This window comes from Balaenoptera physalus, assembly GCF_965194825.1.
Source record: "Balaenoptera physalus genome assembly, chromosome: 5".
Classification (NCBI taxonomy): domain Eukaryota; kingdom Metazoa; phylum Chordata; class Mammalia; order Artiodactyla; family Balaenopteridae; genus Balaenoptera; species Balaenoptera physalus.
This window is the reverse complement of record NC_138884.1, coordinates 46,415,027-46,439,150: the sequence shown is the minus strand read 5'-3', so window position 1 is coordinate 46,439,150 and position 24,124 is coordinate 46,415,027. Positions and strand designations below refer to the sequence as shown.

Here is a 24,124-nt window from a genome sequence, read left to right as displayed (position 1 = left end):
ACATGCTGTCATATATAGTTGGGTGAACTCTTAACAATTGGCTTTGCTTTCTTCCATTGCTTCTTATAGCCAAATATTGTTCAGCTTCGTGACAGACTTTGTAGAGCACAAGGAGATCCAGCACCAGGGCAACAGGAGTCACCTAAAGTTCCTTATGAGAGGCAGCAGCTGCCCAAGGGCAGGCCTGGACCAGTTGCTGGCCACACACAGATGCCAAGAGTTCCAGCTCAACAATATTATCCCCATGTGAGTGATATGGTCCAGATTAAAGTAGGAACATTTATGTATTTCAAATTGGTGGTTTTAGTGTCTTGAGTAAGAGACCAGTGATAAAACTAGACAATGTATTATTTTAATGGTTATAGTTTTTCTTTTCTTGAAAGTAGCATTTATGATGTTTTTAAAAATTATCCCTTTAATCTAGTCAAATAATTTACAAACTAGGTAAAATTAACTTAAGCTCTCTGGGGAGATTTCTTCTTATTTCTCCGTCACTCAAGCTTAAATTACACATGTACATCTGTTCTTGAAATTTAATTTGATTCATCTAACAAACTAAGTAAAGTAGTGGGAACAATTTTGTGGGTAATTTGGTCAATTTTTTAAAGTGTTTTTAGAAAATAGTCTCTTTTTAAGTATTATTTTCTGAATCATTAGTGTGGTTTTACTATGTCTTCTGTATCAGCACAATAAAGAGTATCCAGAATACAAACATTTTTTTGGACAACTTTATATTAGAGAAAAGTGAGTGACCAAAGGTATATGAAGTTGTAGGTCATGGGGAATGTAAAGATGATTAAATAATTTTTATTAATAAACTAATTTATTTATTAAATTAAAATTACCAAATGGTTAGTGGCATAAAATGTGACCTCTTATTGTCTTTTACTATTTCATGTAGAAACTTATATTTCCAGACCAGCAGATAACCTTCATGTTCTTAAATAAAAAGTATATTTTCGTAAGTAATAAATGGTCTTGATTGATAACAAAGTTAGTAGGTACTCTGCTCATTTTATTTTTGAGATGAAACCACCTCGATGGCAGTCTCTCTTTTTTATTTATTTATTTATTGATTGATTTTTGGCTGCGTTGGGTCTTTGCCGCTGCGTGCAGGCTCTCTCCAGTTGCGGCGAGCCGGGGCCATTCCTCGCTGCGGTGCCTGGGCTTCTCACTGTGGTGGCCTCTCCCAGCGCGGAGCAGGGGCTCCAGGCACGGGGGCTCAGCAGCCGTGGCGCACAGGCACAGCCGCTCCGCGGCACGCGGGATCCTTCCGGACCAGGGCTTGAACCCGTGTCCCCTGCACTGGCAGGCAGATTCCCAACCACTGCGCCACCAGGGAAGTCCCTCTGCCCATTTTAAAATAGAACAAATTGCTGATAGAATTGATGGGGTCATTTTTACATTTTGTAGCAAAACTAAGCATAAAACCATGAAAAAAAAATTCATGCTCTTTTGTCTGTCATGCTTTTGATTGCTATTTAATCAGGATAGATTACATTTGAATATAATTATGACTGTACTACTCTCTGTTTTGTTTTTTCGTTCATTTGACAAATATGAATTTAAGGGCCTGTCTTTATTCTCCCTGTTGAGGGTATATTGATAAACAAAACTAAATTCTCCACTCTTGTTGCTAGACTTAGAAAGTCTATGGCATAGATAGGGCAAATCAGGTGATGGCTGGGAAACTGAGAGGTGGAGAAGTCTAGCGACTAACCAGAGTTTTAAGACATAGAGCTTGAATTTGTCAGCATGGCTAGTTAATGGTTAACAGGATTGGAACTCCTAAGCTAAGCACCTTGAGTTTGACCTCACTGTGTCAGGGCACTGAAGTAAGGTGTTCTCTGCATTGGGAGAAGAGAATATTTACTCCTTATGTCCTTGGGTTTAATCTATCTTTCTGGGAAAATGTAAAAACCATGAAGGACTTTTATTATACCGTGACTTAGCAGTCTCATACTTTAAGAAAAGGAAAACAAATTCAGTCATAAATTATGCAGTGATTTTCTTGGTTAAAGCTTATGATATGTTGAATGAGGACAGTGGATTGTGGTTTTAAAGGCATGTTTATAGGCAGGAGTAAAGGGATTTCTGAAAGAGAAGCCAACTGAGTAGGAGTTCTCCTCCTACTATGACCAGCACATCTTTGCTATTAATTGTTTATATGATAGAGTTTCTTCTACAAAGATTTACTTGACAAAAGATATTCTGATGGCTTAAAAAAATGTTTTTGAAAACCTCTGGACTCCAGGGTAAGCAACATGGCGTAGCGTGGCAGACACTGGCCTGGGAATCAGGAGACCTAGAATCAGTCGTAGCTCCATCAACAACAGGTTGTATGGACTTCAGCCAGCCCCTTCAGTTCTCTGGGCCTTGGTTTTCTCAGTGGTAAAGGGTGGGGATCAGATTGGATGATCTTTAATATGCTCTGATTGTATGATTCTAAGCCTCATACGGAACTAACATAATTTTTGTGGCTCTAATGAAATCCGGAAAAGGGAGCTTATAGCAATATGTTTACAGATCTAATAGTAGCATGAATACAATTAGTGCTTCAAAAATCACTTTTTCACTCAATTACCTTTTTTTTTTTTTTCCCCTGGAATGTCTTCTTTCCTTCCCTAGTTACAGAACTTACCTTTTCCCACTTACTCTTGACACTTGAACGGCATTGTTCTTTCTGCTTTGATTTAGTTTTCATATTGATTTTTCTACTGCCTTCCTTCCCCTGTTCTGTTGTGAAAGGTGCTTTTTTCTTTTGGAATCCCTTGAAAGGGATTACCTGAAAGCAGTTGCCTGGCTAACGTATGCTATCTTGCTGCTCTTATTTTTTGCTTTGCATCTGGCTATTAATGCCTGTTGGGTTTTTTGTTTCTTCTTTTAACATTTTCATGTTTTATGTTCTGTGATTGGTATTTCTTTGTTCAATTCAGGTTAGAATTGCCCCCACTGTCACTACCTGGAGTAACAAAACTCCTACCGCCCTTCCCAGCCATCCACCTGCAGCCTCTCCCTCTGATACACAGGTATATCCTTCATTATTCCTCTTTGAGCAGAATTCTGCTCACCTAAATATATAGTTATATATTCTCTACCCACCTCCCTTAAGTTCCCCTCCCCCCATCTATCTATCTGCTTATTGCATTTTAGTGCTTTTAGGATGCAAGAAGCAGTTTTTAGCACAATTAATTTATTTTCTTATCACTCTCCTCTTCTTTTGCAGTTTTAAATTGACTTGAACTAGAAAATAATTTCCATAGAATGAGATAACTTTGGTTTTCTGTTGCTGTCTGAATAAATGTGTAACTAATTAAAATCTCTGCTCCTTCTCCCTGGTGTAGCTTCTCAGCCAGTCCAGCAGTATTCCTTCGGAACAGGGGGGTCAGCAGCGTATCGACCTCAGCAGCCTGTTGCGCCCCCTGCTTCAAACGCTTACCCTAACACCCCGTACATATCTTCCGCTTCGTCCTATTCTGGGCAGTCTCAGCTGTACACAGCACAGCACCAGGCCTCTCCACCTACGTCCAGCCCCACTGCCTCGTTCCCTCCTCCCCCTCGCTCTGGAGCGTCCTTCCAGCACGGCGGACCAGGAGCTCCACCGTCATCTTCAGCGTATGCGCTGCCTCCTGGAGCAACAGGTACACTGCCTGCTGCCGGCGAGCTGCCTGCATCCCAAAGAACAGGTCTGCGCTTGAAAGGGACTTGGTTTGGCTCCCTCTTTTATTTTTTCGTGATCACGTGGGTGCATGGAGGGGAATTACTTCTAACTATAAACTGGGCAAGGTGAGGTATTGATTTAATTGTATAACAAATTCTAAAACTATTTCTAAAAGTGTGATTTTCCCATAGTGAACTTTAGTTGCTAAATGAGAAAAGCTTTAGAGCTTTAAAAGGGTAAGAGTATATAATCTGCCATTGAATTTAAAATAAGCGGTAAGAAATTAGTTGGCCAGATAAGTGGTGGTTGGAACTAGATTTAATTGACACTAATTTCTTTGCCAGAGTAAAACGATGCTCTGTGTTCTTCCTAGATTTTCAGTTTTTAAAATTATTTGTGCCTTAAATTCATTCATAGAGATTAAATAATACAGGGTTTAATGAGGCTGTACAAATTTTGTAATTATGTTTGTTTGTAAAGGTGAGCAAGGATCTTGACGTGTATTGAAAGGAAAAAAGTGAAAGAATGCAACTCTGACAGAATCTCTAAGACAGCAGAAAGTATACAGTAGTGCAGGGATTCTCTCCATTAGGACAATTCTACCCTCACAAACATTTTGGAAATTTCTAGGCATTTTTGTTGTTGACAGGGTAGTTCTGCCTGAAATTTTCTAATTAAAAGCATAATTTAAAATTATTTTTATAGTAAATACACATTTTATAGATTCTTTTTATCTTTCATGTTACAATTAAAGCATTATATTAATTTTTTATGAGTAGGTAATATTATCTGATTTTCATGTTAGGATTGTAAAAGGGGCCTCAGAAGTACGTATTACAAAAAGAGATCAATGAATCGGGGCAAGAACCACTAACATAGCAAAGAATTCAGACTTTGGAATCAGACTTCCTGTGTTTGTATCACAGCTTCACTCCTTTCTAGTTATGTGACCTTGAATAAGAACTTAACTTTAAGCCTCAGTTTCCTCATAATAGTAATAGTATGTATGCATAAGCTTAGGAAGAGATTGAAAGCATTTGGGGACAGTGACTGCAAAGTTAGCCGTGATGACACCTCGCCCAGAATTAGAGCTCTGGGCCTTTTCCTTTTGTCCCTGGTTTAATGTATACTTGTTACTAAGGGTATTTGAAAATAGTTTCCTTTTCAGATTATAATTGATGGTTTTAAACTAGAGGGGCAAAACAGAAGTGAGTCTTGCTTTCTACTACTGAAGTTGTTCCTGGAAGTCCAGTATATGTTTTTCTCTTTTTAACTGCTAAGCAGTAGCTTTAATAACTGAAAACACTGGTCATATAATAGGATTTATTGAGGAAGTATTTTTTTTCTTGGCAGTCTTATGGATCCAGAATTATACACATATCTCCTTCTCTTTTCTTTGATATATAATATTAAAGTCCAAAGTACCAAAAATCATACACACAATATGTATCAGCCTTTACTGCACAAATACAATTTGTATAATTTTCAATACAGATATTTCAATAGGTTGATATTTAGAGAGGAGTGTTCATTCAATTGTAGAGTTCAAAAAATTACCTTTTAAAACCTGGATGAGCGAAAACAGTATATATTCTGAATAGTTGGGTAATAGCTTGAGTGAAAGATGGATTCAAGTAAATCCCCACATAGGAAAGTGGTGCAGGGAAGTAGGAAAGTGAATTATCATTTATTGAACATACATTGGACATGTACCAGCACTGCCGTATATTTTCTTATTTCTCATAACCATGAGAAATAGGAATAATTATTTTTTTAAAAATTGCCATGAGGAAGCTTGAGTTTCCTAGGGTTGTGTATAATGTTTTCATGATTGCATGGTGATAGACTCCAAGTTGAGATACAACTGAGATACCCAGGTCTCTCAGTCTTCAGAGCCCATGTTCATTCTTCTTTACCAGATAGTCTAGTCCTGATGAAAGCAGTAGAAATAGCTATCAGTGTTGGAATTACAGAAACATTTAGCATCACTATTTTAAGCATTTGTTACTTCATCATCTAAGTTAAATATTTGCATGGGTATTTTTTTCCTCCTTAAGCTAAAGGGCATTTGGCCTTATAATAAAGTCTTTGCTTATGTACAAAGTAACAATGTTCTAACCTGGCTGAGAAGCACAGTAACTAATAGGAAGATGAAGCCATACATTTTGCAATACTCAGCATGCACTAAGCTAGCTGCTTTGTTACCTCTTGCATGTTAGTAGTCCCTGTATTTTAATTAACAGTTAGAGCTTTACCTTATTTTATTTTTTGATTTCCTAAAAAGTTTGCTTAGGTTATACAGATAACTGTGACTAAAAGTTTTATCTTTGTTCTAATATGTCTTAGATTATTATATCATGGTTTTCTACGGGACTTGGAAATTCCACTTGTCCGGTGGATTCTTCTTGATAGACACTAGGATTTTCAAGCCCTGTAACTATTAGTGAACCACAAAATTATGTGCGCACTGCTCAGAGAAACTCATGTTGCAATCATCAAAACATTCATTCAGTAAATTCTTAATGAGAACCTGCTCAGTCTATAATCAGAATTATTCTAGGCACAGGTAGGAAGGCAGAAAAGTACAGTACATTTCTATTTCTAGTGAACAGCACATAGCTTTGTTGTAAGTTGGAACATAAAATTTGTATTTGGGCCAACTTTTGGAAGACATTAAATGTCAGGGCAAGAAATTTATACTTCATACAGTAAGAAGAAAATTTCTAGTGGAGGAGTTTGAACTCCTGAGAGGCATGGTCAAAGTGGTACTTTAGGGAGGTTAACCTGGAGGTGGTTCTGCAAAACAGATTGTGGGCAGCATGGCAGAATCAGAGGCAAGGAAAACAGGCTGTCTCCAAGTTCAAGGTATAAAGTGCTAACAGCCTAAGTTAGTATAGTGCGACATGTTTCAGTGGTGGCAGCACAAAAAGCAGGAAGTTTTCCTAGCTTTACTGTGCAGGATAAGTAAGATATTGCTTGTACCCGCCCCCCCCACCTTTTTTTTTGTCCCTGGTTTAATGTATACTTGTTACTAAGGGAGAGCACTTTCAAATGTGAAGGCCCAAGAAGTTTACTTAGCAAAATTTTCTGATAAAATGTGAAGCTCTCATGAAGCTGTTTTTGAGTAAACAGTATTAAAAAATGGAAAATTTAATTTGGGTATATATATATGTATATATATATAGTCTTGTGCTCCTTCACATAGAAGAGTCTTGAAGGGGCATAATATTGAATATTTTCGTGAAACAGTGTGCTGAAAAAAAATTTTTTTTAAATTTTCATAAACATTCCGTAGTCAAATTATAAGTACTTGGTTTTTAACCCTTTAAACAAAGGAAAGGAGCATGATAGCCTTCTTTATTTTTCTTTGGATACATCTGTTTTATCTCGTGTCATTGGAAAATGACCTTAAGGATTCATTCTCTCTAAATTTAAATTTTTAACTTTGTGGTGCCTTTTAAATAATGTGACGTGCGAGGCTAACGGGGAAGGGGGAGGTGTATGATTAACAAGGATGCTCTGTCCTCTCCGTCTCAAATGATCTTTTAGCCAAAAGTCTCCGTACCATTGGCACTAATATTTTTCTGTGAATCCGCTGAGAGTATCTTAGCCAGTGCCTACATCCTACCATTATGCAAGAACACCTTGAGAAGGTTCCCATTGAGAAGTGAGATTCAAGTAAGGATGGTAGCAACTCCACTTCTGTATGTGAGACCAAGCGCTTCTCTCTTCCTTCCCTAAAGACCATGTGGAGGACTAATCCCTACACTAAGGTGGATAAGGGTCTCCAGAATCCAGTGACATGCCATATTCAGTTTTTAAGTTAATTTTCCCTTGATTTTTATTAATTTTTTACTGTAGAATTTTGAAAGGCCTCAAATAGTATAGAGAATAAAATTAAAATTATCTGTAATTCTGCCACCCATATATAACCACTAATAATTTAGGTGTATTTATTCCCTTCGTACACATATATGCACACATATATGTATGTATGCATATATTAAAGTTCTTTTAATGTAGAATATACATAACATAAAATTTACCATTTTAATCATTTTTAAGTGACATCAAGTGCATTTACATTATTGTACAGTCATCACCACTAACTACAGAACTTTTTTGTCATCCCATACTGAAATTATGTAGCCATTAAAAACCCCCCGTTTTCCCCAGTCCCTGGTAACCACCGTTCTACTTTGTCTCTATGTATGTATTCTAGGTACCTCATATAAGTAGTCATGCAGTTTTTTTCTTCTTGTAACTGGCTGTTTCACTGTCTTTAAGATTCATCCATATTATAGCATGTAATCAGAATTTCGTTTTTAAAGCTGAGTGATATTCCACTCTATGTATATACCACATTTTGTTTATCCATTAACTTACACATGGGCATTTTGGCTGCCGTGAATAATGCTGCTATGAATGTGAGTATACAAATATCTGTTCAAGTCCCTGGTTTCAGTTCTTTTGGGTATATACCCAGAAATGGAATTACTGGATCAAATAGTAATTCAGTGTTTAATTTTTTGAGGTGGTGGCCCTATTTTACATTTTCACCAGCAATGCGTAAGGGTCCAATTTCTCCACATCCACACCAACACTTGTTTCCTGTTTTTTTGTTTTTGTTTTTAATTCTTGCCATTCTAATGGGTGTGAAGATAGTAGTATCTTATTGTATGCATGCATTTTTAAAGAATTGAGATCATAACTCCCACATACACTCATAATTTACATCTTACTACTTTCCTTAATATTACACCATGAACCATTTTCCAATGTTCTTTAAAGTCATTGTCATGTTTAAAAAGAGAGTAAGAAAGAGATTTATGCCCATTTTTAAGGTTTTTTGAAAAGGTAAAAAAGATTATCTTCCCTTACTAGTTTTATGAGAGAATTATGTCCAAGATTAGACTGTGCTATCTTTTTTTAAACATATTGACCAAGAGTATCATTTTGCACATCCATAATGAACCCCCATAATACTGTCTCCTGTAGATATTCACGTTCTTCATTCAGTTTGCTTTACCTAGTGTTGCTATTAAAGTGTGTCTCCATAAAGTAGAGGTTCATTTAATTGTTTTGTTTTGTTTTGTTTTATGGCTGTGTTGGGTCTTCGTTTCTGTGCGAGGGCTTTCTCTAGTTGCGGCAAGTGGGGGCCACTCTTCATCGGGGTGCGAGGGCCTCTCACCATCGCGGCCTCTCTTGTTGCGGAGCACAGGCTCCAGACATGCAGGCTCAGCAATTGTGGCTCACAGGCCTAGTTGCTCCGCGGCATGTGGGACCTTCCCAGACCAGGGCTCGAACCCGTGTCCCCTGCATTGGCAGGCAGATTCTCAACCACTGTGCCACCAGGGAAGCCCTAATTGTGTTTTGAAAAAGTCATATTTAAACAATTTAAAGATATAAAAGCAAAAGTATTGAGGGGTTAGAATCATAGCTAAGATAAAACTGTTAAATTGATCAGAGATTTGAACAAGGATTTTCTGGGCTGAAATAAAACATATTGCTAAATATATTGCATGGTTTGAGGTTAGGAGGGGCCAGTTAGGCATATGTTTTGGTGGGAACTTTGATTATTGTACAGTCGTTATTTTCAATTCAACAGGCAGCCCACCCTCAAGTTATGAGGGATAGCCAACTGGCTATATGTTCCTGTTGAAAATCTTTTTGTTTCTTATTTCATTCAGTTTTACTCGTAACTTTCGATTTAATTTGATTTCATTATAACTTTGGTGTCATTCTACCAAAGGGTCATATGAAATTGTTCCACATACTTTTTTGTGCTGCTGATAGTTGGTGAAATCAGGATACCCACTCAGGCTTTAATATCCAAGGCTAAGATCACTGCCACGAGAGGTTAGAGGAAAAACTGGTCTCACCTTCTGCTCCCACGTTTCACAGGGCTAGAGAGGAGGCATGTTGTTGAGACTGCTCCCTGAAAAAAACGATCAAGGCCAAGGTACCTCCAGTACTTTTAGGTTTTTCACACCGTCGACTCCCCCCTACCCCGCCCCAATACCAAAATCCAAGGATGCTCAAGTCCTTTATATAATGTGGTGTCGTATTTGCATATAACCTATGCACATATACTTTTATGTCTAGATTGCTAGTAATACCCAATACAGTGTAAATGCTTGCAGCAAATTCAAGTTTTGCTTTTGGGAACTCTTTGGAGTTTTTTCCTTCCTGAATGTTTTTGATCTTCAGTTGGTTGAATCTGCAGATGTAGAACCTGGGGATGGACTGTATATTGACCCCCTCAGCCCAGAAGCTGAAGTCTGGCGCTAGAGAGTACATCACTAGTTTCAAGTCAGGTCTGTCCTCTGTCATAACACACACACAGTGACTCCCAGGGATTTATTAACTGTAGTGCTGTGAGGTCATACCTTGCATGGGAAGTTAAATTGTAAAGTCATCATTTAAGACAAAAATAAGAAATCACTTAAGAGTCAGTTATCCGTGATCACCGCTTTCTTCAGTTAAGCCCTCACGAAGAAGTTGCCTGTGGTCAGAAGCCATATTGCATGAGAAACATCTCTCCTTAGCGCCATACAGAGAAATTCCAAACTGTGGCATTAGTTCTCCCACCTCACAGTTTCTCTGGGGCATGTGCTTCTTGAGTAGAGCTCAAACTGAATTGAACTCACTAGTTAATGCTATATACTCTCGATTCCTCTCTCCCCAAGTTCAACTATCATAACTCCCACATACTTACGGGATTCCCGTAAGTTGTATGTGCATATGATGTATCCCGTAAGTTGAATTCCCGTAAGTTGTATGTACATATGATGTATCTACACTGCACGCTTTTGATTGGAGACTGGGCCTGGACCAATCCTGAACATCCGACAATTTTGGAATTGCTGTATTAGTTCTCAGCCTTCTTTCCTCTTGTCCACTGCCAGAAACTTCAGTTCTTTTAAGAGAAGTAGTGATTTCTGGAAGATTTGTGCTAAACAGTCTGCAAATCTGTATATTCTTATAGAGAAGACCATATGAGATGGTTACATATTTACTGGGCCTGTTCCCATTTATGCTCATATTCATGTTGTGACCCCAGAAATTACAGTTCCTCCAGAATGCAGATCCTTGGGGCCTCCCAAATCCAGCAGTAAAGTAGCACCTCCTTGTTAAGATCGTCTAACATGCTTATTATCTTTAACAATGTAGTGTTAAAGTCTGCACGACAATGCAGAAATCCTCCCATTTCTCTTTAAAATCCTACTACTTAAAGAGGATTTAGACCAGCAGCATTGGCATTACCTGGGAGCTGGCTGAAGCAATAGAATCTCAGGCCCTACGCTATACCTAGTGAATTAGAATCTGCATTTTTGCAAGATCTTCAACTGATTTGGATTCACAGCTTTAAAAAATACTAAAATGGACACAGTTATAATATGTTAGGAAGTGCTCTCATGAATGAATTAGCTTTGCCCACAAAATGATTACTTTCTTAATTAGATAGAAGCCATTTCACGTGACTTGATTAAAAAGTAAGTTTTATTCCCTTATAAAATTAGTTTGTTCTTTCTTGGGGTTGATGGAGGGAGGAGAAACAATTATAAAATGAGTAGAGTTTACAGTTTGCAGGGCAGAAATAGAGACACAGATGTAGAGAACAAACGTATGGACACCAAGGGGGGAAAGTGGTGGGGGGGAGGTGGTGGTGTGATGAACTGGGAGATTGGGATTGACATGTATACACTAATATGTATAAAATGGATAGTTAATAAGAACCTGCTGTATAAAAAAATAAATAAAATTCAAAAATTCAAAAAAAAAATGAGTAGAGTTTAGAATATCTTTGATGATAATACTGTTTAAGTGACTTTTACATTTTGTCTACAGAAAATCAGTCTATGCAAGACCAGGCGTCTATGTTGGAAGGTGAATTAGTTACAAAATATATCTTTGGAAATCTTTGAATCACTGACTATAATTAATGAATGGATATTCACAATTATGCATGTGAACTTTAAAGCCGATAATACCCTAAATCTGATCAGTTCTTAATGGAATCAAATCTTAGAACTGACTGAATTAACATAGTGACACAAATGATCTTGAATCATAAAAGTTGTCTATTTTATATAGACTGAAAGACAAGGCTATACCAAGATTGTCTTAGATATAAGAAAGATTAGAAGGTGATGGGAGAGGTTTGAATGATTAGTCTGTGTATAATGAGAACTTTAAGAATTTGTTAAGCAAATAGCAGCATGTGGTTTAATATTTTGTGATTAGCTCTTGAATGTTTTGAGGCTCATTTGGCGTTCTGTCTCCTAGTCACCTTGTAGAAAATTAATTCTACTTTTAAAATCAAGGCAAATGAGTGCATGCTGGTTAGGAGAAGATCTTGTTTTTACAAAATTTCTATGACATTATGTTCTTTGGTTTGCTAAGCAATTTTGTTGTGATTTAATATCGTAGATATCAATAAAACAAGCAAAAGTAAAATACTGAAAGAATGTTTATTGAAAGAAGAAGAATTTTTTGCTTTTACATATACACATACACAAAACTTAATAAGATGTAAAATGATTATATTTTGATTTAGTAATTATCTTATCTCTGGCATGTTTTATTCCATTTTTCTTTAAAGATACAGGCATTCAATAAAGATGTTTTAAAAAATTGTTTTTAAAAAATACAGGCATTAAGTACCTTAATGAGTTCTGCTACTCATATTCATTTCTCACTTTGAGATGACAGGTTTTGGGAGATTTGAGGGGGGAGGAAATTTCCTAAAGGTGACAGTAGTTTAATTTTATATTTGCTGCCAGCGTGGAAATTTTTTTTTGGGGGGGAGGGGTGTATTAAAAAAAAAATCTTACCACAGATATTTGAATGCCTTTTTCTACTTTATAGGTTGTTCTTAACGCAAAGGTGATAAAAACATACTGGTGTTGCGTAGTTGGGCTCTGTTTTTTTAACAGTGTTTCTACCATGTGGATGATTTGGGTATGCTGAATTGCTCTCTGGGGAAATAGAAGATTGCCACTTTTATTCTTTTTTTGTGTGTTGAATATATCAGAAGCCTTTTTTTTTTTAGCAGACTCAGGGGATTTATTTTTTCTTTCTTAGGAGAGAATTGTTTGAAGGTTATATACCAATATAGACATAAAAACTTCACTATCCTTAAATTTAGTACAACTCTTTCACTTTAAAAGGAAATAATGTCAAGATATGCTGCTTTCTAAGCCAAGGCCCTGTGATTATTAGAGGTAATGAGTTTGAGAGTCCAGGGCTACATAGTGATCCCAGCAGCTCAGCTGGTAAAACTTCTGTGACAGTTATCTCAGGGTGAAAGTAAAATTTGAAGATATTATATGATGGATACAATTTAGTTTTCTTCTTTTCAGGATTCTAAAGGAAAATGCCCTCTATTATCTGTTATAGGTTCTCAGAATGGTTGGAATGATCCTCCAGCTTTGAACAGAGTACCCAAGAAGAAGAAGGTACTAGAAAAAGATGTCTATTCAGTTGCCTACAGGTGTCCTGTCAATCATGTAGCCACCTGAAGCACACCACACTTCACTGTTCCTTTAAAGGCAAAGCTGACTGACTAATATACTTAATATGTGTATTTCAACTTACATCTTCTAATCCATGAAGGGAAGGAAGGAAAGTACAAAATAGTATGGTGGTATGAATTAAACCCTTTTTAAAAAGCAAGATGTAAATTCCCAGCAGATCTTTTTCAAAGAGTAGGAAACAAAATTTCATGCTTCTCAAATGGTTTTTTTTTAGGAGTTACTTTGGTTTTGGGTTCTAACAGTAATCATGAATTTGTAATTATATTTTGGACTATTTTTGTCTATCACATACAATATGAAAAGAAATAGCCTTGTAGCTGAGCATCATTTAGATGTTAATAACTGTTGAGAGCTGTTAGAGCATAACTTAAGATTCTTCTTTCCTTCTTTTACCCCAAGCCTTTTTATTTTTTTTTACTCCTAGTGATTTCTGTCCCCCAAGTATAGTAATGAGAGGCCAGAATGTAAAATTGGGAGATACTAAATGATGAAAGCCCCCCCAAAATTAGGTCAATGATAATCAGAAATTTAATCTACTGCTTTGAGTGTGATTGATCACTGAGTAGGTATCACTTAATGATCTGGGAAAAAGGTATTACATCTGATCACGTGACACACACAAACACATATTTGGCATATCTGATCCCAGTATGGCTAGATATAATTCTCCAGACTTTGACATCCTCTTTCAAAAACACCATGGTTTTGGCCCGTTATGGGATAAGTGTGGAAGGTAAAGGGGAAACAAAGGTCCAGGTTTGAGCTCCCAGCCCTCTTAGCTAGATTACCTTTACTTTTATGTTTTTCTCTAGAATTCTGCATAAAATTTCATTTTAAAAAGTATTCTACTGTTATTAGAAAAAATTTTTTAACCATGGAATAGTCTAACTCCCTTACTTATTTTTTTAAATTTTTTTATTGAAGTGTAGTTGATTTACAGTGTTGTGTTAATTACTGCTGAACAGCAAAGTGATTCAGTTATACATGTATGTGTGTATACATTCTTTTTTAAATATGTTCTTTTCCATTATGGTTTATCATAGGATATAGAATATAATTCTCTGTGCTGTACAGTAGGACCTTGTTGTTTATCCATTCTATATATAAAGGCTTACATCTGCTAACCCCACCCTCCCATTCCAACTCTCCCCCAACCCCCTTGGCAACCACCAGTCTGTTCTCTATGTCCCTGATTCTATTTCTGTTTCATAGATAGGTTCATCTGTGTCATATTTTAGATTCCACATATAAGGGATACCATATGGTATTTGTCTTTCTCTTTCTGACTTACTTCACTTAGTGTGATAATCTCTAGGTCCATCCACGTTGCTACAAATGGCTAACTCCCTTATTTAAAGCTGAGGAGATGTTGTCATCATACCGTTTTCTCCTTACTCTTGGTGCCTTTTATTTCTTTTAAAAGATGCCTGAGAACTTTACGCCTCCTGTTCCCATCACATCACCAATCATGAACCCCTTGGGTGACCCCCAGTCACAGATGCTGCAGCAACAGCCTTCAGCTCCAGCACCAATATCAAGCCAAGCTTCCTTCCCGCAGCCACACCTTCCAGGTGGCCAGCCCTTCCACGGCATACAGCAACCCCTCAGTCAACCAGGCATGCCTCCGTCTTTTTCAAAGCCCAATATTGAAGGTGCCCCTGGGGCTCCTATTGGAAATACCATGCAGGTAACAGTAAATCTGTGGAAGTGGGAGATGGCTCTATTTCGGTATGTTTTCTTAACGTTTTAACTTTTATGGTTATACCTTTATTATTACCTCAATTTGATTTCAATTTAGACAACTTAAAAATAATACCTTTTTTTTTAAGATTGTTCATGTATGTATATTATTTTTCAATGACGAGGCCATATACAAACTTTCTAGAAGGAGCTTATGTATTTACTAGTCTACGTTAACAGTAACTTGGCAATTACAGTATTTCATCTGATCTAATCAGTAGGCACAATTTAAGAGCAGTTGAATCCATATTTGCATCCAAGGTTGCTAAGCAGAAGCTGTTTCCAAAGGTTTTTTCCTTTAAAATAGAAAATAAAAATGTAATGAGTTATATATTTTCTTGTGTATGTGTAAGAGCTAATAATATAGCCATATCTTTAGATGGAGATATAGATTTGTGCTTGCTTTTCACATACAAACAGCTAGTTGGCAGGGCTCTAGATGCTGAAAAATCTATCATATTTCCATATAACTGACTTAGACATACAAAGAGAAACATTTTGATCTATTCATGAAAAGTAAAGTCACAGCTCAACATAAGATGAAATCAATTCCTGCCCAAGTATAAAACTAGCTCTTCTGTCTGTTACTGTCTTTGACTCTCTGAAGTCAAATTTGTAAAGATTATATCTCTACCACAAGACTATGTTTTGCTGTTAAGAGATTTCTGCCTAAGGAACTTCTAAACATTAACAGTTGCATTATGAAAACAAGTGTTCTGATGGAGATGGGAGGACCTTCTTCTTTCCACGAGAATATATAAAATTACAAAGACGCACTGTTAATTTTGTATAATTACACGTCTGTGGTGTTTGTGAAGCCGTCCACTTTTGTTTAGAGCTGGGTGCTCAAGCTGCGCTCATCTGGGCCAGAACCCCAGTTACGCTGAAAGGGAGAGCTGCACGGAGGCGTGTGTTCAGCCAGGCCCTAGTGTCCAGCTTCCTCTCCACCTGGATGTCTCTGAGGCACCTCACACTTAACATATCCAGAATCTAACTCATCGTCTTCCTCCCAAACCTAGTCGTCTTTTGGTGTGTCCTGTTTCAGCGAATGGCACCATAACCCTTCCTATTTAATCCAGCCAAAAACCTGGGCATCATCTTTATATTCTTTTTCCTTTAACCTGTTTTTCAGAGCTATCCCCGAGTCTTGTTGATATTACTTTAAAATCTCTCTCAAATCCCTTCTCTACATTTCCAGTCTAGTCCATGCTACCTTCGTCTCCAGTCTTAAGCAGTGCAGGAGCCTCTAGTTGGTCTGCCAGCATCTACTTTGACTCATCTCTTATCTGGTCTTATCTCCTCATTGCTTAAAACGTTACAGCTTCCCATTGTTCCCAGGATAAAGACCAAAGTATTTCACATTGTCTGGAATCGCTCAGCTCACACTCCTCCTTGCTCGCTCTCTCTGCTCCAGCTACAGTGACCCCCTTTCAGTCCCTTGTATCATGATCCTGACTGTGTACACGTTCTTCTGTCTGGAATGCATTTCCTCCCCCATTTAACTGGTTAACTCCTACTTACCCTTCTGATATAACTTCCTTCAAGAGCCTTCCCCTCAGTTAAATCCCAATTATATTGTCTGTTGGTTCCAGTGATGTTAACTTAATCACAGTTGCTATTTTACATACATTTATGACATTTTAAAACTTTCTCTTCCATCAGCCTGTAAACTCCCTGTGGGATGAGATCATTTCCGTATTGGCTCACCAATACCTAGCCAATGCCTAATACATAATTGCCTAATGTTTTCTATGAATGAACTAATCAGTCAAAACTTTAAACACTTACACATTCCTTCTTTGTTTTCCCATCTGTACATTCAGTAAGATCATGGTCTCTTCTATCCTCACCGTTGGTGTAATCTTGCAGTTTGATAATAGTCCAGCTAACACCCTCCAAGAGTAAACCAAAGAATAGAAGAACGTCAGGATAAACAAAAATGAGCCAACAAGCAAAGCAAGCAGCCACTCCAACCAGCCAACTTTGTAAATGCCTTGTTCTTTTCATTTCCTACTGGCACAGGTCTCCTTCCCATCAGTTATATGAAATAGTGATCAATGTATGTTCCATAATTAATCAGATACTTTATATCCATCCTATTTTTGAAAATAGAAGCTGTAGAAAGAGTACCTGTATCTTCTACTGAATATCTGATTTTTATGTTTGCTTATCCCAAGTGATTTCACATGTTAATTTTTCATTTGATTTTGAAGAGCCTACCTACAAGGTCCTTGGTTTCTCTTTATCACAGATTCAGGGCTTTGTGTATAGGTAACTTCTGGTCATTTCTAGTCATTTTATGGTATTATTTATTCCAGCATGTGCAGTCTTTGCCAACAGAAAAAATTACCAAGAAACCGATTCCAGATGAACACCTCATTCTAAAGACCACATTTGAGGATCTTATTCAGCGCTGCCTCTCTTCAGCCACAGATCCTGTATGTATTTTTTATTTTGCTTAATTAAAAGAATCCCTTATGGAGCGCTTCTATAATGATTGCTTAAAGTCTTACAAGATGTATTTTGAAAGTTTATGCAAAAGTAGTAAAGCTAGCACTTATATATAGTTTGCTGTACATATAAAAACACATTCAACTGCTTTTTACATATAACTTTAATCCTTAAAACAACCTCATGGTAGGTAGGTTTGTCATATTTATTTACAGAGGAGGAAATTAAGGCAAAAAGCAGTTACGTAATAATTAAGGCAGAGCCAGCATTCGAACCTAGTCTGGCTCCAGAATTCATGCTTTCCACCACTATGCGGCACTGAGTCTCATCGGCAAACCTTATGCCTAGCACAAAAATACAACAGAACGGTGAAACTCAGATTTGGGGTTTCTTTCTGAGCTTACATCAAAGCTTTTAAAAGTAGATAGACAATCTTTAACTTTGCTAAGACCTTAAAAATAGTTCAGTGCTTTAGATATTGGAGTCATATTCATAGTCAAAGTAACTGATTTTACTCAGTTTATTAGAGGATGACTGTATTGGCAACAACAAAAATTCCACAAAGCCAGTTTTGTTTTAGATGAAATTTCACTTTCTGCCAACAAACATTGAATATGTTTATTTAGTCACTGGCCAGTTGTCTGCTTGAAAAACAGCTTCTGGAATTTGTTGTTTCATCAAATATTGAGTATTATTAATATGTGCAGCCTTCTGCCAGTCTTTTGGAAAGCAATTCTCTGCACTGAAATGTCAGGAAAGCAGAGGCAGGGGAAAGGTAACATAAACCTTAGCGCCTGGCATTCTGGGAGCGATGGAAAGACGAAGCTAGGAACAGAGAACAGGTGAAGCTGTTAAACAGGTAAGTGTACAGTGTCTCCTAGGCAGACAGGTCCTCATCATACAAATTGGAGGAATCCTAATAAAAATGTGGGAAAGCTCCAGTCTTCCTTCAGGCATGAGTTAATGTAAATAGAGGTTGGGAGGACACCTCGTACATGGCCTAGCTTAGGAAATTTGTGTTGAGCTTCCCCTCCTCCAGGTCACCCTATCACCTTCCTTCTGGTGACCCAGGACCCCTGGGCAGAAGAGAAAGACAAACTGTTCCTGTCACTAGTTGGGGAGGAAGTTCAAATACCGCCCAGGACTCCTGCTGGTAGCTACGTGGGATTAACTTTGAACCCTCCACAAAAGTCCATCTTAATCAATACTTGACATCATTTTTATAGTATGGCTTTATTCTTATTTCCACTTCAGTTATGTCCAAACAGCACAACGTAATTGTGCAGCACAGCTTAGTTTGTAAGGTTATCCTCGATGGCGTCACCTCTTCCGCACTCCTCTTCTGACACACTGACATTCCCTCCTCAGACATACCAAGCACGTGTCAGCATCAGAGACTTTGTACCTGTGGCTCCTTCTGCCTGGAACTCTTCCCCACAGAGCTGCATAGCTCTTGCTCACTTGTTCCTGGTGTCTGCTCAGATGTCCCATTAGCCGTCAGGACTTTCTTACCACGTCATACTGCCAACACTGCTGACCCCCTTACCCTGTTAACTTTTCTTCATGGCACTCATCACCATCTGACATACAATATATTGTTTATTTAGTATCCTTTCCCCACCCAATAGAATATGAGATCCATGAGACACAACACTGTCCCAGCATGGCGCGTAGTAGTCACTCAGTAAATATTGAAAAGCAGTGTCACTTTTAAGGCTGTTGCATAATGTAGATATGAAGTTAATCACAGTATAATTTTAAACCTTTACTTTTAGGATAGTTTTCTCTCACTATACTCACAGTACTAGGATGAGGGTAGGAGGAGTCCTTAATTTAAGAACTCATTTTAACACTTCCCTCTTAATAATCTTAAGCCACCAAAAGATAATTTTCTCCTTTTTTTGGTGTTTTAAAGGCCCAGAATAAGACAGGATTAAATGTACCAAATGTGACTGAGCGTATAAGTAGTACTTTGAGATTCCACAGTTCACCTGTATGTTTGCCTTCTAGCGCCCATCATGTTCATTTTATTTAATTTACAGTAACTGTTAGACCTTCCTTTCTGTAGTACACCGACCCCTTGCTGCCTCCAGGTGGCCCTTCGTGTTGCCTGTGCACACAGTGTAGATGGGCACTCACTCACCTCACGTGAGCCGCAGTCCCCGTGAAATCAGCCAGTGCTCCACTTTGCACCCTAGGAGGAAGGCTCTCACTTTCTTGCCCTCCCTGCCTTAATAGATACTGATCTCTGTTCTAATAATCTGTTCAAGTTCCTCGGTCTTAGCTATCTCCATTTCTTTATAAAATGAAGCTGTCCAACATCATGACTGTAAGGTTTAGTGAAATGACGTAAGGCAAGTTCTTGGGATAAAAGTTATTGCTCATACATAACATACCTGTTTTTTCTCTCCTGCAGCAAACCAAGAGGAAGCTAGATGATGCCAGCAAACGTTTGGAGTTTCTGTATGATAAACTTAGGGAACAGACAGTAAGTTTGTGGGGAAAAGAAGGATTTATGATAATCATTTATTCCTGGTTGCTAGTAAAATAAGTGTCTCATCAGCACTTGCATGTAATATATAGTATGCTTGGGGGCAAAATGATCGTGACAGTTCATAGAATGGGCTTTTCTCTGTCTAAATCTTACATTTCAGTCACCGGGGAAAAGGGGATAGGGCAGTGTGTGTGTGTGTGTGTGTGTGTGTGTGTGTGTGTTTGTGTGAGAGAGAGAGAGAGAGAGAGATTAAGAGGGAGAGAGAATTTTTAACCTTTTTTATGACAAAGAGCAGATTTACAAACTGGCCTGTACTGCTGCTACAGTAACTGGCCTTCTATTCATTTTTATATGTCCCTTGAATTAAGAAATCAGAGAGTGGGCAGATACTCTGTTTTCCAGAGACCAAATCTGTAATCTCTTTCGTAGTCTAAGACTCTGATCCTTTTCTTTTAGAATAGCTATTACACAAAGGCAAAGCCAAAGGTAGCCACAAATTGAGCAGATCAATGTGTATAACTATGAAGATGATCGGCAGTAAGGAGTAAATGCCCTGTGTGTTCTGTTCTCTTGTCCCTCCCAACCTCTCCATTCCTTTCTAGAATCGTTGTGTTTTATTAATGAAAGCACTAGTAGAGAAAAAAAGAATTGGGACTTTTTCACATTTTTGCATTTTAGCATTTCTCTTCCCCATTCCCCATATCAATGCCATCAGCTAAAAATAACCATTTGTCTCCTGAGAACCAAACCAGAGAAAGTTGATATAACAGTGGAAGTGGCGTGGCCCATGGACATGGATCCAAAATAAAGTCTTCTCTGGAAAGTATGGACATGTATGCCAAGTAATGACATGGGGGGGAAAAAAACTAGAGGTCTTATGATTTTCAGAGATGACAGGATTATGAAAAGCAGTTAAGAGCTGGCAAATTGAGTACATGATGAGGACTGTTGCCCTCCTAATGGCAGTGGACCAGAAGTGCAAGGTTTTTATTGTCCACAAGGTTTTAGAGTAAATTGGGCCTCTACTTCGAGATGTCATGATTAAGAATCGTGAAACTCCTTCATGTACATAGGAAAACTTTTAAAAAGTGTGAGACAGTTATCTAAAATAATTTAGTTATTTAAAATATTTAAGTTATCTAAAATAAAATAATAAGAAAGCTCTTAAGTGGAGAGAGACATTAACATTTCAACTTGGGGAAGGAAATCTGGCTTTTCTGTAAGAAAATACCTGGCTTACCATACATGTATAATTCGTAAGTAATTCCTTACATAATCATTTTGTCATGGTTCGCTTTTATAACTTAAGTGTTGGTTGGTCTGAGAATCTTTCTAGAAATGCTCACCAGTTTATACATTTTTGAAATAATGTTTATTTCAAGTTCCTCTTAAATATCAGGGTTTAATGTTTATAGAGGGTCTCATGGAAAATTCTTCCTTAATTTAATTCTCTCTCTCAATTCCACCTTTACTTCAGCTTTCACCAACAATCATCAATGGTTTACACAACATTGCAAGGAGCATTGAGACCCGAAACTACTCAGAAGGCTTGACCATCCATACGCACATAGTCAGCACCAGCAACTTCAGTGAGACCTCTGCTTTCATGCCAGTTCTCAAAGTGGTTCTCACCCAGGCCAATAAGCTGGGCGTCTAAAGGATGGCTTCACTCTCAGCCACTATTGCCGTTTTTCCAAAGAAACATGTTTTAAAAAACGATAAGATGTGGACCAGTCCTCCTTAGCATGTTTCCATAGCAGCCACTCAAGAACATTTACATTGTTTCTGCAGATATACTCACCTTAGACCTGCTCAAAACCCTGGTGCTTTCTTTTGTTGTAATCTTTTATTGCCTGTGATGATTTTCCTATTCTGCAAATAATGTATTTCCTGGATTACACATAGTATGCTTTCCTGAAGTATTCTGATAAAATATGGTTTTTGAAACCTCAGGTTTACTTTTTGGAGAAGGAGCCTTTGGTTATGTGTAAAGCAGAGCTGCAACTAAATTTCTTTCATGTCCTCCCTACTTCCTCCATGTCAATCAGATTAAAGTGTGTAATCCTATTTATGTGTATGTAGTCTTTTTTTTAAACGGCTACTCACAGTTTAGTTTAATCTCTATTTTTTGTGGCTTTGGCTTCACTTTGGTCCTGAACAAATAACTAAATCTAGAGGCTGCTTCATAGATTTTAGCAAATATTAATGAAAAGTGGGATCACTAGTTTTAAGTATCTATAGGAAAAGATTGAGCATTTTCATTCTGTAGGATGCATTGAACTTTTTTCTATTAATGTTTTCAATATTCTGTTTGAGTTTTAAGATTGAATTGTCTCCATTTTATATTTAGAAACTTATTCATCCATTTTTAAAAAGTTACCTATTTCTCTGAGGTATTTAAGTTCAGAAAGAAAGCTTTAACTTCTGTCAGCCTCCTGAATTGACATATTTTCAGACAGTATTTTCGTCAAATGATTTTATTGTAATCTGTCTTAAGAACAGTGTGGTAAACAAAAGATAATGGTCCCCATAGAATCTTGAGGAGAATTAGATACTAATAATTTTCGTTGTTTAAGCAATTTTACCTAAGTGAGTTGGAAAAGCAGAAGATAAAAAGTGTGACTACTGTGAAGACAGGTGCTGTTTCAAGGACTAAGTGCAGCTCATCAGGCATTTTGCAGCCTAAGTGACATAGTTTGCAAGACCCTCTTAATTTCCTTTGCTGGGATTCCCTGCTCACCAAATAAAACCCCTCTTTTAAAAGTAAAAATAGGGACTTCCCTGGTGGCGAAGGGGTTAAGAATCCACCTGCCAATGCAGGGGACACAGGTTTGAGCCGTGGTCCGCGAAGATCCCACATGCTGCGGAGCAACTAAGCTTGTGTGCCACAATTACTGAGCCTGCGCTCTAGAGCCCGCGAGCTACAACTACTGAACCCACGTGCCACAACTACTGAAGCCCGCGCGCCTAGAGCCTGTGCTCCACAACAAGAGAAGCCACCACAATGAGAAGCCCGCGCACTGCAACAAAGAGTAACCCCCACTGGACTCAACTAGAGAAAGCCCACGCACAGCAACGAAGACCCAATGCAGCCAAAAAAAAAAAAAAAGACATTAAAAAATAAAAATAGTTTTATAACTGAAAAAGGAGAACCTTAATAACATGAATGAGCATTGGAGCCTCACGAGTGGGGTGATATATCAGCTCCCTGGGAGTTTGGTGGTCTGAGTCAGTCCTATGACTCACTGAAGCGGCGACTTGACCTTCTGGACCTGACCCTCGACTGTGGTGTCAGCCCAAGACCCCATCTGAACAGCAGGCTGGCCTCTAGTAATTTTTTTGAGGTATTGCCCTTATAGTTAGGATTTGTGTTATGGCTGCATGATTACCTTGACATGACAATGGCATAACTGGCAGCGTTTTACAAAAAAAATTCCGAAAGATGAGAAACAGGAATAGGTGGCAGTGGAGCCCTGACCAATCCCAAAGATTTTACAAGTATGAGTATAAACAAACGATTTGCCACTGACATCTGAGCAGCTGTTACAAGTGGATGGAGGTAAGAAGACTTGAACCCAAAATAGAGTTTAGTCTTGCAGTATGAAGATAACAGGAGATTATGGGAAGAGAGCAGTTTGTTTTCCTGAAGAAAAGCGAACAAGGAAAGGGGTGCGAGGGAAACTGGTAGGTGGGGCTGGGCGTTGGCTGGGAGACATAGCAGATCCCTGGGACGTGCTTTCTCATACTTCACCTGCTCCTCTCCTCCACTCTGCGTATGACCTTTTGGGCTGGATGGGATGGATGTACCTTAGGCCCCGTCTGAGAAGCTTTATGTGTGTGGGATGCACGGCTGATGGAGATGGTGGTTCATTCTAATAGTGTGGCAGCAGGAGAAAGTTGGAAACAACTGCTCTGCATCTGACTGTTGAGAGTCCAACAAGCCTATATATTCCTTTGGATTCAGAGAATTCCCATGTATGCTGGAGGATGGAAAGATGCAGTAGGATTCCTGGCAAGCAGATGTACTCTATTTAACACCTGCCTGAAAGATAAAGGGAGGGATGGTGATCGGTTAACACTTTTCTGATAACCGCTTGTCTCCTGAACCAGATTTGTGTTCACCTAAGAACGACTGCAAGGCCATCTGTTGACTGCTCAGCCATGGTGGAGACTTCATTTGGAATGGACATCTACAAATGCACACATACATATATACGTATGCACCCCTCTTTGTCGTTC

General features: G+C 38.2%; 1 protein-coding gene and 1 long non-coding RNA gene across 2 annotated transcripts; one reads left to right on the top strand and one right to left on the bottom strand.

Moving 5' to 3' along the window:
• Window positions 1-3,316: 3,316 nt before the first annotated feature.
• Window positions 3,317-22,047, top strand: LOC309661497 (protein transport protein Sec31A-like; the record flags this gene model as incomplete). Its single annotated transcript, XM_082463184.1, has 6 exons — window positions 3,317-3,641; window positions 13,064-13,122; window positions 14,624-14,887; window positions 17,259-17,378; window positions 19,808-19,879; window positions 21,363-22,047. Coding segments are annotated over 6 exons (1,020 nt in total), but the record flags the coding sequence as incomplete, so codon positions are not given.
• LOC309661744 lies at window positions 15,179-17,252 on the bottom strand. Its single transcript, XR_014264243.1, has 2 exons — window positions 16,729-17,252; window positions 15,179-15,236 (listed from the first exon to the last, which is right to left on the bottom strand). It is a non-coding gene; the product is annotated as an uncharacterized lncRNA (long non-coding RNA).
• Window positions 22,048-24,124: the final 2,077 nt, after the last annotated feature.